Here is a 16,661-nt window from a genome sequence, read left to right as displayed (position 1 = left end):
AATAGTTCACATCTCCCAACCGCTGTTTGACCACTAGAGGGCCTTCCCACTTCACCGACAGTTTGTCCGGTTTCACGGGCTTAAGAACCAACACCTGGTCGCCGGGCTGGAAGGTACGGGTTCGGGCAGCCCGATCATACCACACCTTCTGGTTCCGTTGGGCACCTTCCAAGTTCTTCTGCGCCACCCCCCGAATAGTTTGTAGTAGGCTCTGAAGTCGTTGCATAAAGCCCACCACCGACTGAGGGCTGCCTTCCACCTTCCCCTCCCATTCCTCCCGTAGGAGGGTAAGAGGGCTCCGTACCCGCCTCCCGAACATTAACTCATTCGGGGCAAACCCGACACTCTCCTGGATCGCATCGTTATAAGCAAAAATTAGCATGGGGAGTCCTTGATCCCAATCCGTAGGATGTTTTACAGCAAACGCCCTCACCATCTTTCCCAAAGTCTGATTGAACCTCTCAACCAACCCATTAGTTTGGTGATGGTAAGGGACAGAAAAAACATGCTCCACACCGCCCAGGTCCCACATCTTCTGCAGCAGCTGGGAAACAAACCCGGGGCCCCGATCCGAAAGGACAGCCCGCGGCATTCCTAGACGGGAACAGACAGACAGCAGGGTTTTAGCCAAAGCGTCAGCAGTAATAGATCTTAAAGCAATTGCCTCCGCATATCGCGTTGAGAAATCGATAATAGTCAAAATGAATCTCTTCCCGGTTCGGGTAGGGGGGGAGAATGGCCCCATCACATCCAATCCAATCCGCTCAAAAGGGGTCTCTACAGTCGGCAAAGGGTGCAGGGGCGCCTTCGGGTGATCCCGATTAAACCCCACCCGCTGGCAGGTATCACAGGAACGGCAGAAATCTTTAACAGCTTGAGCAATAGTAGGCCAGTAGAAGTCCCTGGAAACCCGATCCCGGGTCTTTTTCACGCCCAGATGTCCCCCCCACGCCGTGGCATGGGCCAACTGCAGCACTGTCTGCCGAAACCCCTGAGGGACTACCAACTGGCGCTGCAGGGTCCATCGCTGTCCAACCCCTTTCGGGGCAAATTCACGATATAAAACTCCCTTCTGCCAGTAAAACCGCGTGGCATGTTGAGGTGTAACAGCAGCAATGCCCCGCTCCGCCTCCTCCCGACACCCAGCCAGGGACGGATCACTCCTTTGGGCATCACGGATAGCTTCTTCGGAGCCCCACTCCCCCTGCCCGAAGGTATCTTCGCCTGGCGCTGACGTGGGCAATGGAGGGGGTTCCAATGATTCAGGGAAAAGTTGGTCCAGATCTTGATCCACTAGACTGGGTACTCCAGCATCTTCCTTTTCCCCACGCCCAGGGACTTTCTGTGTTCCCTGCTCCACCGGCCGTTGGTGCGTTTGACTTCGAGTAACAACCCCCACCTTGGCAGCCAAGTAGGCCAAATCGTTCCCTAACAGAACGGGCCACAAGGAGTTCCGATGTACCAAAAAAGTCATTTGCCCTTTCCACCCTTCATACTCCACAGGAATCCTGGCCAGTGGTAGGGAAACTGGGGGGGAACTATAGGGGGTAACTGTATACTTCTGCCCCGGGAGCATCTGATCCGGCCGAACAAATTTCTGATCAATAGCAGAAAGGGAAGCGCCAGTATCACGCCACCCCCACCGCACAGTCCCATTGATCTTAATAGACTTACAAAAATGTAGCTGACTCCACTCCACCTGCCCCGGCTGGATCAGCCCCATTGTCACCTCCTCAGAGCCAAGTGGTCTCTCTCTCGGGTAAGGAGCGCCATCCGCCCCCTCGCCTTCCCCCTCCGGTTGCTCCGTCTCCCAGTTGGACCCCTCGCGTCCTCCTCCCGGGGGAAAAGCGTGGACTCTGCCCACCTTAGGGGCGGCAAGGTTCTCCCCCAGCCTCCGGGCTGCCAACTTGGGACAATCCCTCTTCAGGTGGCCTTCTTCTTTGCAATAGAAGCAACCGGAGATCACAGGCGTAGATGCTGCTCGTGGGGGGTCCTCTTTTCCTCGCCGCTCACCCCGAGGCGGCCAACCTGGGCCAGCAGCCCCACTCTTCCCTCCACTCGCCGGTGACGCCACTGGCACGGCTCCGCTTCCCCCTCGCTTGGGCAGACTGGCTCGTCCCGCCTCCTTTCGCCGGTACACCCCCATCTGATCTGCTAGCAGGGCAGCATCCCGCAAAGTAGTGGGACGATGGTCACTCACCGACGCAGCCAAATCCTCTGGGAGGGCGGCATAAAATTGTTCCATGTTCAGTACCTCCGCCATAGGAGCAAGAGGGACAAACTTCGCAGCCGCCGCCCATTGTTCCATCGCTCTTATAATCCGATCCGCCAGCGACACACAAGTCTCTTTCGGCTCCAATCTAATAGCTCGATATTTCTGGCGGCAGCTCTCTGCCGAGAGGGCAAAACGTTGGCGGACAGTTTCCTTAAACTTCTCATAGTCCTGAGCATCCTGCTTCGGGATGGTGCCCCACACGTCCGCCAGTTCCCCACTCACTTGGGCCCGCAGCACCGCCATCCGCTGCGTCAGCGGCACCCTCTGATCATCACACGCCGTCTCGAACAGGGAGAAGAACGAAAGCATATCTTGCCCAGATCGAAAAGTGGGGAACAGCTTTCGATTAACCGCCATGGCCCCCCGGCTCCTCTCACTTTCCTCCAACTGGAGCTGCAATGCCCTCATTTGCAACTGCATAGCCACCATTTGTTGGTGCTGGAACTCCTCCTGCCGTCGTTGTCTCCTCCGTTCCCGGCGGCGATATTCCGCGGCCCTCCGCGACTCCTCCAGGTCGCTTCCGCTATCCGTGTCCAAGAGGCTCTGCTCCATATTCGGGTCGGCAGCCTCCGCTCGCCTCAACCCTTGCCCCGCCGCACCAGCCTCTTCTCCGGCCTCGGACGGCGGCACCGACGACGGCGGGCTCCCTGCCGTGTCCGCCAGCGTCACCAGCAAGCCTTCTGGTGCGCTTAAACTTGCAGCCGGAACAAGCCTCCCTGCATTCCCAGGCTCACTCATGGCAGCCTGCCTTTTAGCCAACTTTAACTGCGTCTGGTTTTCCAAAGTTTCCTATTCCCCCCCACACACACACCACTTTTTATTCCAAAAAATACTGGCTCTTTATCCCACAGCTTGCCACCATGTAATGGAAGTCTGAGTTAATCAGTCCTTCCCCAGGGTCTTTTCCCCCAATTGCTCTCGCCCAAAGAACCAGTACTTCCTTGGAATAAAACACACCAACGCCCGAAGTAACCAAGATAAAAGGTTTATTGTAAAAAGGCAGCTACTAAATAGGCACTTGGTCGGTAGCAACTATAGACAGATACATAAAACAGAACATAAGAGGGAATAGGGTTAGGGAATGGATACAACAAATACAAGTCAGGCAGAACCACCCATAAATCCATTCATACAAGAACCGACAGTCAGTCCACTAAATTTCCCTTCCCAGGTCAAACCGACCAACTTGCCTTTAGAGAAACCAGCTCACAGCCAAAGTGCGGCTTCCTAACGCTCTCCCAGTTCCCTAACCGGGCAACCGTAGACATCCATAGCCTCGGGGCTAAAGACGAATCCCCAGCTTAATCCCATCAGCTTTTATCTACTTATCCCTTAATGAGGGAGTTAGTTCTTTCTTCCCACACAAAGCCCAATTAGCCCAGGCAGGAGATAGCCTCCAGGTGTGAAGCCCCAGCCTAACCTCAGTAGGTTTAACTCCCACTTTCCCACATACCAAAGGCTGGGTCCTGGCGCCGGGTTGCACCACAAACAAGCTGGCCAGATTCCTCCCATAAACATATCAAGTTAATCCTTCCTCTATCTATCACCACTATGGTTTACTGCCTAACAGGAAGATAAGGTTTATTACCTACAGAAAAACAAAGTACTTCGGAAACAACTATATTCCAGGATCTAATACGTTTTATAACTTCCCAATCCTTCACACCCTGGAAGACAGAAACAAACTTCAAAGTGATCTTGATAGGCTGGAGTGCTGGGCTGAAAACAACAGAATGAAATTTAATAGGGATAAATGCCAAGTTCTACATCTAGGAAATAGAAACCAAATGCACAGTTACAAGATGGGGGATACTTGGCTCAGCAATACTACAAACGAGAAGGATCTTGGAATTGTTGTAGATCACAAGCTGAATATGAGCCAACAGTGTGATGTGGCTGCATTAATAGAAGTATAGCTTCCAAATCGCATGAGGTACTGGTTCCTCTCTATTCAGCATCCAGTATTGCCTCCAGTTTTGGGCACCACACTTCAAGAAGGATGCAGACAAGCCAGAGCGTGTTCCGGGGAGGGCAACCAGGATGATCAGGGGTCTGGAAACAAAGCCCTATGAAGAGAGACTGAAAGAACTGGGCATGTTTAGCCTGGAGAAGAGAAGATTGAGGGGAGACATGATAGCACTCTTCAAATACTTAAAAGGTTGTCACACAGAGGAGGGCTTCTTGATCCTCTCAGACTGCAAGACATGCAATCATGGGCTCAAGTTACAGGAAGCTAGATTCCGTCTGGACGTCAGGAAAAACTCCTGTTTGTTAGAGCAGTACGACAATGAAACCAGCTACCTAGGGAGGTTGTGGGTTCTCCCACACTGGAGGCATTCAAGAGGCAGCTGGACAACCATCTGTCAGGGATGCTTCCTGCATTGAGTGAGGGGTTGGACTCGATGGCCTTATAGGCCGCTTCCAACTCTACTAGTCTCTGATTCTATGTGGTGCACCTCTCTTCCCCCCTCCACTACTCCCCACAGAATGGCCGCGCCTTGATAAGGTAAGCGGTAACCAGCACCGCCATTAGGTGGGGAGGGCCAAGGGGGGGGAGAGATGACAACTCCATGGAGTAGAGATAGTCCACTCCAGAGCAGCACTTCCATGGTGCCCAAGATCGCCACGCAGTCATCCGAATGCACCCATTCTCACTTGACTGAGCAGCTCAAGCAGAGAAAAGAAAGATCTTGCCAGGCACTGTGGATGGGAAGCTCCTCACGGAAGGTGCTGGACAAGGTGCCACTCCAGCATCTACTTAAGGGGAGCTCCAATTCACCCATACCCCGTCTGGTAAAGCTAGTTGCTGACCCACTACACATATTACCATCCCTGGTGCTTTCTGTGTAGAGTCATGGCTGAGGGTGTAAGCAGGGAAGTCCCCACTCAAGGGCCCCATCAGCCATGGACTCATGGGAAGGCTTTAGGTGAGCCACACTCACGCCCCGACCGTCTCTTGATACACCAAGTGGGACTGCTGCCAGGATTAGGGAAGCCATGCACCTGGAGCAGCATCAGCACTCCAACACCCCGCTGTAAACACTAAGTGGCCTCTCGAGCATGACGGAGGCCTGTTGCTCAAGACCTAACCCTAACCCTGCTGATCCTCCCTGTTCAGAACACCTACTTCTTCCCCGGAGAATGTACGCCCTACCCTTCCGACGCATATGCCCCAGTCAGGGGGCTGTTCCCTTTTCTCTTTCCAATCCGCATTTGATGTACTCATGCACACGTGGCTGCAGGAGCAAGAGAAAAGCTGGCTCTAGGGAGGAACCGGGAGGTGTTTCCTAATCCAGCTGCCTGCCAAGACTTTCCCTGAAAGAACCTGCCTCCTAATGGGCAGGCAGGCAGGCAGGCAGGCAGGCAGCAGGGAGTTCACCCCAAGGGCAACATGTAGGAAGGACACATGATTCCCACCCCACTCAGCACTGCATGAGGCCAGGTCCTCAAGAATTTCAACGGCTAAGAGAACCCCCAATTTTCTCCAGGAGAAAGGACCATCCTTCTTTCCTTCAGTGTTTACTAGCAGGAGACACTTCTGAAGAGGAGGAGGAAAAGGAGGCGGCCATTTTTGTTGTCATACCTTGGCTCAATCTTTTCCGCAACTGAACTCCTCATCATGCTGTTCTGAACATATTGAAACTGCAAGCACAAGAAGAAAAGAGCCATCAAACAACGCTTCCTTTCCACCTGCTGGATCCCAAATTACTCCAGCGCGCCTTCCACTGGAGCAATAACAGCGCAGCGCAGCATCTAGAGGAAGGAGTGCTAGAAATGTGCAACAGAATGGTCTACTCAGAGAAGAAATGGCATTCCCCAGCAAGGGGAGAATTCAGGAATGGAAGAGCTTTAGCAGATGGCTTTTTCAGAAAGCATCGAAGCCCCAACAGCAGTCCAGAAGGAAATCATCTGGCATTTAAGGAGCTGTTTCAAGTATGTCTGAGATGCCCAGGGGACTGCTGTGGTCAGCAGAGCCAATGCATGCGTCTGCTGGGCCATGAAGCTCCCTGGGTGGCTTGGGCCTGTCAGCTGCGCTGACACAGTCATGTTGGCAAGCAAGAAGACACACCTGGATTTATGCATCCATCAGCATACAGGGTAGCTCACAAAGCTCAAAGCAACCCTGGAAGACAGGAGAATTCACTGAGTCTCTGATGGCAAAGCCCCCCACCCCCTCATGGTAGGGACGGAGGAAGGCAAGGAGCTGGCTGGGATTGCTGAGGGAAAGGTGTGTGCTACGGTGTGGAAGCTAAAGAGGAGCCTTGAGACACAGCTGTGTGAATGCACTGGGGGCGGGGGGAGTCTGGGGGATGTATCGCTCCACTTGGCCTCGATCCCACTGGGCAGATGGGAAGGCAACTGTGCCTGGCATCCTTGCGGTGTTGTGGACATTAACTGGGCTGCAATCCTGGGGAACTTGAGCGAGGACCACGGAGATGGGCAGCTGAGGTGGAACACAAATGCCACCACTTGCATGGTCTCAGACAAGCTCCTCTGGTCCTTCTTGGGAGCAAATCTGGGTCACTTTAGTGTAAGGGGGCCATTTTAAATCTAGCACCTATGCCAAGAGATTAAAACAGAGGTGGGCAACCTTTTTGGCCCTGAGGGCCACATCCATGGGAGAAGGTGAGTCAGGGGCCGCCTGCCAGCAGTGGGAGAGGAACATGGAGTATCCTCTCCTCTTCCTCAGCCTCTTACACAAACACAGCAGGGAGGGGAGATATGTAGCGCTGGGAACAGAGGAGCAGCATATCGATGGCTGCACTCAACTGTTCCCAGATCTCACCCGCTGGGCAGTGAGGAAGGGGATGAGACCCAGCTGAGGAGTGGGCGCGTGGGGAACACGGAAGTCCACACCAACATGTTTCTAACCTGTCTGTGATAGTCTCTCTGCTCAATAAACTTGTCTACGATCTTCTCCACCTGTCGGTCACATTCCGTCTGTAGATGCTTGATCAACACGTAAAGCCTGCCTGGCCCATAGTAGGTCTCCACAATGGGCTGATGGGTCTCCACAACGCGGGCAATTCCTGCAAGAAAGCACAGTGGGGCCAGAGATCACCATGCTGTACAGTTCTCCCGAAAGAGCCGGTCATCCCATCCTGAAAGTGAAGAGGTCCAGGTCGAAAAGAATTCCAAGCCGATCCACCCTCCAGCCCCAACGTCTCAATCATACTTGAACAGTGTGCCTGGACACTCTGTGGCAGCCTGGCTTTGATAACTCCTTTGTCAAACAGGGAAATATAACCAAGTTGAGGCTCACCTCTGATCCAGCTGAACTATTTCCTTTAGTCTTGCTCCATGACATGGCGCAGAGGAGAATTCCAGGCCCCAATGCAGTGGGGCAAAAAACAAAACAAAACCCCCACCACCCTTGCTGGAAGGCCCAGCTTTATGGGTGGAATTATGGGACAGGGCCTTCCCTGCAGTGTCACCCAAGTTGTGGAACTCCCTCACTGAATGGCTGACAAGCTGCCCATGGGAAGCCCAAAAGTCATGGACATGGCGGGAGGTGCCAGTCCACTGTGGAATCCACAGGTCGAATTTACAGAAATCCAAAGTCACCTGAATCCCTTGTGGATTTCTCTGACATCCTTACCAGGAACACGTTGCTGGTTTTGAAGGAAGTAGCTTTAGCCTATCCGTGTGCTAGGACTCAGCATTCAGAAAGAGGGCAGAGGATTACCTTCAAAGAGGAGAGTCAGTGTGTCTGCAAAGATGACAGCAGCTCTACGGTCACTCATGTCTGTCTTCATCACCAACTGCAGGTTCTCTTCTGCTTTATTAGCGACCTGAAAGGAATGGCAGCCTTCAGAGGGCTTTGTTACTGACCCATTCTAAGGCACCCTTGCAAGAAGGCCGGCCCTTGTCACCCTTCCACCACTTCATTATGCCTCTACTTACGGAGGCTTCCTAAAACAAGGAGCCAAGAATCAGTAGTTATGGGGGACTTCAAACAGACCCGATATCTGCTGAGAGATAAACTCCACTAAGCATCGAGCCTCCAACAAAATCCGGAGATGCCGTGATGATGTCTTCCTCTTTCAGGAAGTGGAGGAAGGAACAAGATGATCACTTCCTTGATTTGATCCCCACCAACAGGGAAGAGCTGTCAATGAGATTAAAATAACCGGGGGTGGGGGTGGGGGTGGGAGAGCCAGTGGCTGGACTGTGACTCAGAGATCTGGGATCCAGTCTCTGCTCAACCATGAAGCTCACTGCGTGACTTTGGACAAATAACTGACTAGCAACTTATCCTCCTTCACAGGGATAAAATGGAGAGCAAAAAACCATGTATGCCATCTGGGTGTTCTTGATGTTATGTAAAGCTAAAGGTGGGTGTGGTCAAATACGTCATGGATTTCAAGAAAAGTGATTTTAATAAGCTCAGAGTAACGCTAGCCAGGATTCCATAGCTAAACATAGAAATGTGAAAAGAAACCCAAGATGGGTGGGAGTTCCTGAAGTAGCAGTTGCTCAAAGCACAATCTCAAATTATTCCAACAAGAAAGAAAATGTGAGTCATAAAAAAGTCATTGTGGCTGCACAAAAGACTTAACTGAAAATAAAAAAGGACAAGAGTAAGAACTGGAGGAACAAACAGGTAACCAAGAATGAGTACAAATAGCCAAAACTTGCAGGGACAGAATCTGCAAAGCTAGAGCTCAAAACAAGCCAAGTCTGGTGAGGGATGCTGTGAAAGATCCCCACCCCACCCCACTATGCTGAGAGCAACAACCAAAAAATCTATTCGAAGCAAGGCAGCCACTGCTCAGTAAGGATGGTGAAATGTTAGTGGGTGACAAAGGAAGGTGGAGCTGGTCAAGTCCTATTTTGGGCCCATCTGTGTGCAGTCCCACAAAACCAACGTAACTGGTGATGCCTGCAAGATTCCCCCTTTCACATGTTACTCATGTGAAGGGGGAACATGGTTAGAAAGAAGATGTCCCCCCCAATGACGCACAGCCCCAACGTTCATGCCTTAGCATTATTATTATTTATTTATTTATTTATTTATTTATTTATATAGCACCATCAATGTACATGGTGCTGGAAGTATAAGGTGAGTATAATGGAAGTATAAGGTGAGGAATCCTACACACACAGATCTTTATGAGCCTAGAACCTGGACTTCAAGTGACTGTTGCTCTCAGTGCAGCTGGCATTCAGCCCACCAGCCCTGCAGCTGCACTTACTTGTTTACATAGATATTCGGAGAAGTTACTCAGCCCTTCTTCATGCAAGCCCAGCAGGGGGAAGATCTTGAAAAAGCGCTCCACTTGTGAGAGGTCGTCCTGCTTTGTGGCGATATCAAATTTCTCAGTCACGATGGTCTTCAAGCGCTGCTCTGCCTCCTGCAGGAGCTTCAGGTTGGCATCAATGATGTTGCCTACCCAAAAAGGAGAGATGCTTTCAATATTGTTTCAGCCTCCCAATCCTGACAGAGATGGTTTCAAATCCTTGGTCAGCCATGAAACTGGTACTGGTTCCTCTCTATTCGGCTGGTTAGGCCTCATCTAGAGTATTGCGTCCAGTTCTGGGCTCCACAATTCAAGAAGGACGCAGACAAGCTGGGGCGTGTTCAGAGGAGGGCAACCAGGATGATCAGGGGTCTGGAAACAAAGCCCTATGAAGAGAGACTGAAAGAACTGGGCCTGTTTAGCCTGGAGAAGAGAAGATTGAGGGGAGACATGAGAGCACTCTTCAAATACTTAAAAGGTTGTCACACAGAGGAGGGCCAGGATCTCTTCTCGATCCTCCCAGAGGGCAGGACACGGAATAACGGGCTCAAGTTAAAGGAAGCCAGATTCCAGCTGGACATCAGGAAAAACTTCCTGACTGTTAGAGCAGTACGACAATGGAATCAGTTACCTAGGGAGGTTGTGGGCTCTCCCACACTAGAGGCCTTCAAGAGGCAGCTGGACAACCATCTGTCAGGGATGCGTTATGGTGGATTCCTGCATTGAGCAGGGGGTTGGACTCGATGGCCTTGTAGGCCCCTTCCACTCTACTATTCTATGATTCTATGAAACTCTCTGAATGGCCTTTAGCGAATTACTCTCTTTCTCAACCTAATCTAGCTCACATGGCTGTTGTAGAGGAAGCTTTTTAGAGGAAAGCTAAGATACAGATATAAATACACAAAATTAAATACCCTCCTGGCCCTGCCTGCTCAGCTCAATGACCGACTTGTCCAAAGAAAGATAGCGATGAATATGAGCGGCTGCTTGTTCATAATCTTCATTCTTCAGGGATGTCTGCACTCCATCCATGCAGAACTTCAAGTCCAAAATGTCATCTGCCCTCTGGATGGCCTGATAGAGGCGGTTCTGCAAGAAGAGCCACAGTTAACTCCCCTCCAAAATAAGTGAAGGTGGGGGTGGAAGAAACAGACACAGGCCGTGAGCTCAACGACTCAGAGATCTGCTTCGATCAGGTATGGCTAGTAGAGTTGGTGCAAAGCAGCTTTCCTTAACCCGGTGTCCTCCAGTTGTCTTGGACTACAATTTCCAACATGCCATAAGCATGCATACAGCAAAAGCGGCATTTGATGAGAACCGGTGATGCCAGTTCTCAAACATCTCCACTACAGGGAGGAGCAATCACAGGACCCAGTAAACCCGCCCATAATCACACAGGGCCTTTTGTTACATCAAGGCTGGACTGCAGCAACACACACTACAACATACAGAAACTTCAGGGGGTCCAAAATGCAGTGGCCAGACTTTTAACTGGGGCTAACGCTTGTATCAGCTTTACTGGCTTCCAATTAGTTTCCAAGCTCAATTCAAAGCATTATTACCTTTAAAACCCTAGAAACTTGGGGCTGGGCCACTTGAAAGACCATCTCCACCCACATGATCCAGGTCATTTGGGGAGGCTTTGCTCTGTGTTTCAACACTAGTGGAAGTGTGGTTGCAAGGAGGAACATGGCAGAGAGGCTTCATTGTGGAATTTTCTGCCCTGGGAGATCAGGATGGCTTTCAGATGCTGAGCAAAAGTAGTTTTGTTTTGTCATGCATATGAATTGGCTAGCTCCTTATTATTATTATTATTATTATTATTATTATTATTATTATTTATTTATATAGCACCATCAATGTACATGGTGCTGTACAGAGTAAAACAGTAAATAGCAAGACTCTGCCGCATAGGCTTACATTCTAATAAAATCATAATGAAACAATAAGGAGGGGAAGAGAATGCAAACAGGCACAGGGTAGGGTAAGCAGGCACAGGGTAGGGTAAAACTAACAGTATAAAGTCTGCACAACATCAAGTTTTAAAAGCTTTAGGAAAAAGAAAAGTTTTTAGTTGAGCTTTAAAAGCTGCGATTGAACTTGTAGTTCTCAAATGTTCTGGAAGAGCGTTCCAGGCGTAAGGGGCAGCAGAAGAAAATGGACGGAGACGAGCAAGGGAAGTAGAGGCCCTTGGGCAGGCGAGAAACATGGCATCAGAGGAGCGAAGAGCACGAGTGGGGCAATAGTGTGAGATGAGAGAGGAGAGATAGGAAGGAGCTAGACAGTGAAAAGCTTTGAAGGTTAACAGGAGAAGTTTATATTGGATTCTGAAGTGAATTGGAAGCCAATGAAGAGATTTCAGAAGCGGAGTAACATGGTCAGAGCGGCGAGCCAAGAAGATGATCTTTGCAGCAGAGTGGTGAACAGAAACCAACGGACTGATGTGAGAAGAAGGAAGGCCAGAGAGAAGAAGGTTGCAGTAGTCCAACCGTGAAATAACCAGTGCATGAACAAGCGTCTTGGCGGAAGAGACAGACAAAAATGATCGAATCCTGGCAATATTATACAGGAAAAATCGACAAGATTTAGCTACTGCCTCAATATGAGGAATAAAGGAGAGCGAGGAGTCAAATATAAAGCCAAGGCTACGAGCTTCCTTGACCGGAGTAAGCGTAACATCATTGACAGTAAGAGAGAATGAGAGATGAGGAGAAGGTTTAGGAGGAAAAACAAGCAATTCAGTCTTTGCCATATTGAGTTTCAAACGACGATGAAGCAGCCAAGCTGAGATATCTGAAAGACATGCCGAGATACGATCGTGAACGTCAGGAGAAAGTTCCGGAGATGACAGATATAGTTGTGTATCATCGGCGTACAGATGATATTGGAGGCCATGAGATTGAATAAGCTTGCCCAAGGGCAACATGTATAAGGAAAACAACAACGGGCCAAGCACTGAGCCTTGCGGAACCCCTACTGAAAGGGGGAAGGAGGAAGACGAACTGCCATTAGCCAACACGCTGAAAGAGCGACCCGCTAGATAGGAGGCAAACCAGTTATAGACAGAGCCACAAAATCCAAGGTCATGAAGGGAATCTAAGAGAAGATCATGATCAACCGTGTCAAAGGCTGCAGTTAGATCAAGGAGAATAAGAACGGAATAATGGCCTTTAGACTTGGCAGTAAGGAGATCATTGGTGATCTTAGTAAGGGCTGTTTCGGTGGAATGCAGAGGACGGAATCCAGATTGAAATGGATCCAAAGCAGAGTTACTAGAAAGAAAGTCAAGACAGCGAGAGTAGACCGCACGCTCCAGGATCTTTGAAACAAACGGCAACAAAGAGACAGGTCGGTAGTTAGACAGAGATAGCCTATCAAGAGTAGGTTTCTTGAGAATGGGAGAGACTGTAGCATGTTTAAAAGCAGAAGGAAATGAACCAGAGGACAGAGAAAGATTAATAATATGAAGCAAGGAAGGGAGGATAGCAGGAATAAGATTAATAAAGACACGAGAAGGAATCAGATCACGAGAACAAGTGGAAGGCTTCGAAGAGCGCAGTATTGTAGACAGTTCATCCGCTGAGACCGAAGGAAATGCAGAGAAATTTGCAGGAGGAACTGACAGATGAGGAACAGGAACTGGAAGAGGAGCAGAGCTGGCCAGATCAGAGCGGATAGTTTGGATTTTAGCATTGAAAAAAGAGGCAAAGTTATTAGCAGATAGAGAGGCGGGGAGAGATGGCGGATTAGGCTTCAGAAGAGAATTGAAGGACGCAAAGAGCCGCTGAGGATGCTTAGCATTTGACTGGATCAGCGTTGAGTAGTACTGCTGTTTGGCCAATGAAATGGCAGAAGAGAAAGAGGAGAGTACAAATTTGTAATGGACAAAGTCTGCCCGGTCCCTGGTCTTACGCCAAAGGCGTTCAGCTGCCCGGGAACAAGAGCGAAGGTAGCGGAGGGAAGAGGTGAGCCACGGTTGGGGTTGAGAAGGGCGAACTATCCGAGTTGTAGATGGAGCAAGATTATCAAGAGTTGAAGATAAGGAGGAATTAAAGAAGGAGACAGCTGAGTCCAAGGAGACAGCCGAAAAGACAGAAGGAAGGGAGGAGGCTAGAGACTGGGAAAAAGCCTCATAATTGATAGATTGCAAGTCATGACAAGAGTGAGAAGCGGGACGTGAAGGAGGAGGATTATGAGTAATATTGAAAGAAACTAGGTGATGATCTGACAACGGAAAGTGAGCAGTAGAAAAGTCCAACACAGAGCAATTCCGAGTGAGAACAAGATCCAGAGTGTCCAAGGGAATGTGTGGGTGCATCAGACCAAAGCTTAAGATCATAAGAGGAAGATAATGAGCGAAATCGTAGAGCTGCAGCGTCTTGAGGGTCATCCACATGGATATTGAAATCACCCAAAATAAGAGTAGGACAGTTATCAGAGAGGAAAAAGGACAGCCATGAATCAAAATCAGAGATAAATTTTGAGGATGAGCCTGGGGGGCGGTACAGAACTGCAATCCGCAGTCGCAATGGAGCGAAGAGCCTCACCACATGTACCTCAAAGGAGGAGAAGCAATGTGAAGATGGAATGGAAAGAGGCTGGAACTGGCACAAACTAGATAATAAAAGACCCACACCACCACCCCGACCCTCTGGGCGACTAGTGTGAGAGAAAGAGAGTCCTCCAAGAGAGAGGGCAGCAGAGATGGCAGTATCATGGGCAGGAAGCCAGGTCTCAGTAAGAGCAAGGAGGTGGAGAGACCTAGAGATAAACAAGTCCTGGATGACAGGGGCCTTAGAAGCAACAGAGCGACAGTTCCATAAGGAACACGAAAAAGGCAGCTGAGAAGAGGGGAGACACCGGATAGAAACTAAGTTAGGAGAGACGAGACTCCTAAACTGTCTACTCCTGGCTTTGTGCTCCCAATTCTTTTTTAAATGCTTCTATGAATCTGCTGTGCTGACTTCTTTCATTTTGGTTGATGTTCACTTCCTTGAGGGTCTCACTATTAGAAGGAAAGGTGGAGTGTAAATAATTAAATAAAATAAATAAGTGCTGTATTGGGATCTCAGTAAGATGGCACTCAGTGACGTTAAGGCCTGAGATGTGCAACTCAATCCTCTGCAAAAGCCATGCTTACTGTTTAAGAGAAGGAGGTTGCAAAATTAAATATTCAAAATTAATTTAATATTGAAAGTTCTTCCTTACCATTAATGGGTCAGGACAAGCGAGCTGTGCAGCTTTAAATAAGCAGCACCCCAAACAATGGTGTCAGAGCGTGGGCAAAATGAACCTGCACAGAGATGATCCACATCTCCCCTGGTAGTATGTTGAAAGACAAGTGCAATACATTTGTGGGGCCCATGAAACCCCAGGGCCTGCTCCTAAAGTCATACGAGAGAGTGTGGGGAAGGATGCCTCTATACGGCTCGAAGAACAAATGATGGGAGGAGGGAGATAAAACCCCTTCCACACGGAGGGTCGCATGCACACGGATCCACTAAATCACAGCCCAAACAATCCTACACCTCAGCAATGTGCACCCAGAGCTCCCGTTTACTCTACTTGCCTTGGCAAGATCAAGCTGTCGGACTTTGCTGCTGACATTCTCAGCCAAATTGCAGGTAAAAGTGATCATCCCAGCTAACTGCTTAGCATCTCCTTCAATCAGCTGCAGGTTAGGCCTGGAGATACAGGGGGGAAAGCATCATCAAGGGGAAGCCCAAGCCTTTCGGCCTTCTTCCCATTCCGTCTATTCCCAGCAACTTTGGAGTGCTGGACACACAGTACTATTACCATGCACAATGGGCTACTAACCCCATGCGATGAAGGGCAGCCATCTTGCTCTCAGTAGTTCCCTGTTGTTCCAGAAGCATCTCCAGTTCTTCTTCCACTACTTTCTGAAAACAAAAACAAACAACATGGTGTTGGAGGCTTAATCAATTCTCTCATGGTGCCTTGCCTTTTCAAGACCAGCAATGACTACACCTTTGGAATTCAACTGGATAGCAGACAAGTGATGTCCTGTAGGGGAAATTGTTATCCCTCTCTTTGGCACACTTTCAGTATTGGCATACCATGCTGAGATGTGCTAGAACACAGGATAACACTTTTAAGATAAAGCCTTGCTAAGTAACATCTTGGTACTTGCTGGCCAATGCCTTGGAATGTGCTGACGCACTGACTCAAGAGCCACAGAATACAATACAGTATTGAAGACACTATGCTGTGATCACGTATTTCCTTAACCCTTATATGGTATATTCATGCTGAACACACACTAACCAACACCTCTTGTGCACCCCCTGTGCACGAGGTAATCATGCATTTAACATGCTGTACTTAACAACCAATCATAGCTTGTATACAAGAAATGTAACCACTTAGTTCTTAATAAAAACCAAGACGGGGCCGCCTGTTTGGGATGCCTCCCCTTCATGCAGTTGGACTCCTTGCCAGTTATTCACTACAATGTCCAAAAGCAAAAGGCTCTATACTTGCTAACGGAACCAGAGAACATCCTTTCTGCAGCTGCTTATAGATCAGCCCCTTCTCAATGAAAGCAGGTGTCCTTCCTTCCAACCAACCTTGTGGCCTTTGCTACCAGAAAAACAGGAGGCAGGCATCACCATCACAACTTGCTTGTGGGATTCCAGTCAGATGCCGCAAGGCCATGTGATGCTCTTACATCTCAGCACTCATGATCTCTGCTCTCATGCTCAATATTGGTTGCTCATCCCTTGCATGGCTGCTCTAACCGCAGCCTATGCTGTGTGGTCCATATGAAACTAGCTCAGACCTCCCAATCCAGTATTCTATGGAAGCTGGCCAGGGGTGATAAGAGCAGTAGTACAACCACCTGGAGGTTGCCAGGATGGGGATTATTTATTTGATGCTGACAGTTGTTGCCATACAATAAAAAAGACATCTTTGAGGCACTGGTTTATTCAGCACCCCTCGCTTAACTACTGTAGAAAATAAAAACCAGCGTGTCTGTGTGCAAAAGCACAAAACATTCTTGCTCAGTATTACTTTAGATACAGGTAGGAAATGGAAAGCAGCATTGGCCATTTCAAGACAAGGCTGGGGGCAGTTTTTTTACCTCCTGCTCTAGATCAGGGCTGGGCAACTTGTGGCCCTCCAGA

The 16,661-nt window shown here is 49.4% G+C and overlaps 1 protein-coding gene across 1 annotated transcript in view; it reads right to left on the bottom strand.

Moving 5' to 3' along the window:
• COG4 (component of oligomeric golgi complex 4) overlaps positions 1-16,661 on the bottom strand; it is a 34,230-nt gene that overhangs the window by 16,107 nt on the left and 1,462 nt on the right. The window contains exons 2-8 of the mRNA XM_063140931.1: positions 15,334-15,416; positions 15,086-15,200; positions 10,431-10,605; positions 9,472-9,665; positions 7,962-8,067; positions 7,148-7,305; positions 5,859-5,917 (exon numbers count right to left, since the gene is read on the bottom strand). Of these exons, the coding sequence (XP_062997001.1) occupies positions 5,859-5,917; positions 7,148-7,305; positions 7,962-8,067; positions 9,472-9,665; positions 10,431-10,605; positions 15,086-15,200; positions 15,334-15,416 (890 nt within the window). The remainder of the gene's footprint in view (positions 1-5,858; positions 5,918-7,147; positions 7,306-7,961; positions 8,068-9,471; positions 9,666-10,430; positions 10,606-15,085; positions 15,201-15,333; positions 15,417-16,661) is intronic.

The sequence above is a fragment of the Elgaria multicarinata genome, chromosome 14 (genome assembly GCF_023053635.1).
Source record: "Elgaria multicarinata webbii isolate HBS135686 ecotype San Diego chromosome 14, rElgMul1.1.pri, whole genome shotgun sequence".
NCBI classification, from domain to species: Eukaryota; Metazoa; Chordata; class Lepidosauria; order Squamata; family Anguidae; genus Elgaria; species Elgaria multicarinata.
This window is presented reverse-complemented; position numbering and strand designations above follow the sequence as displayed.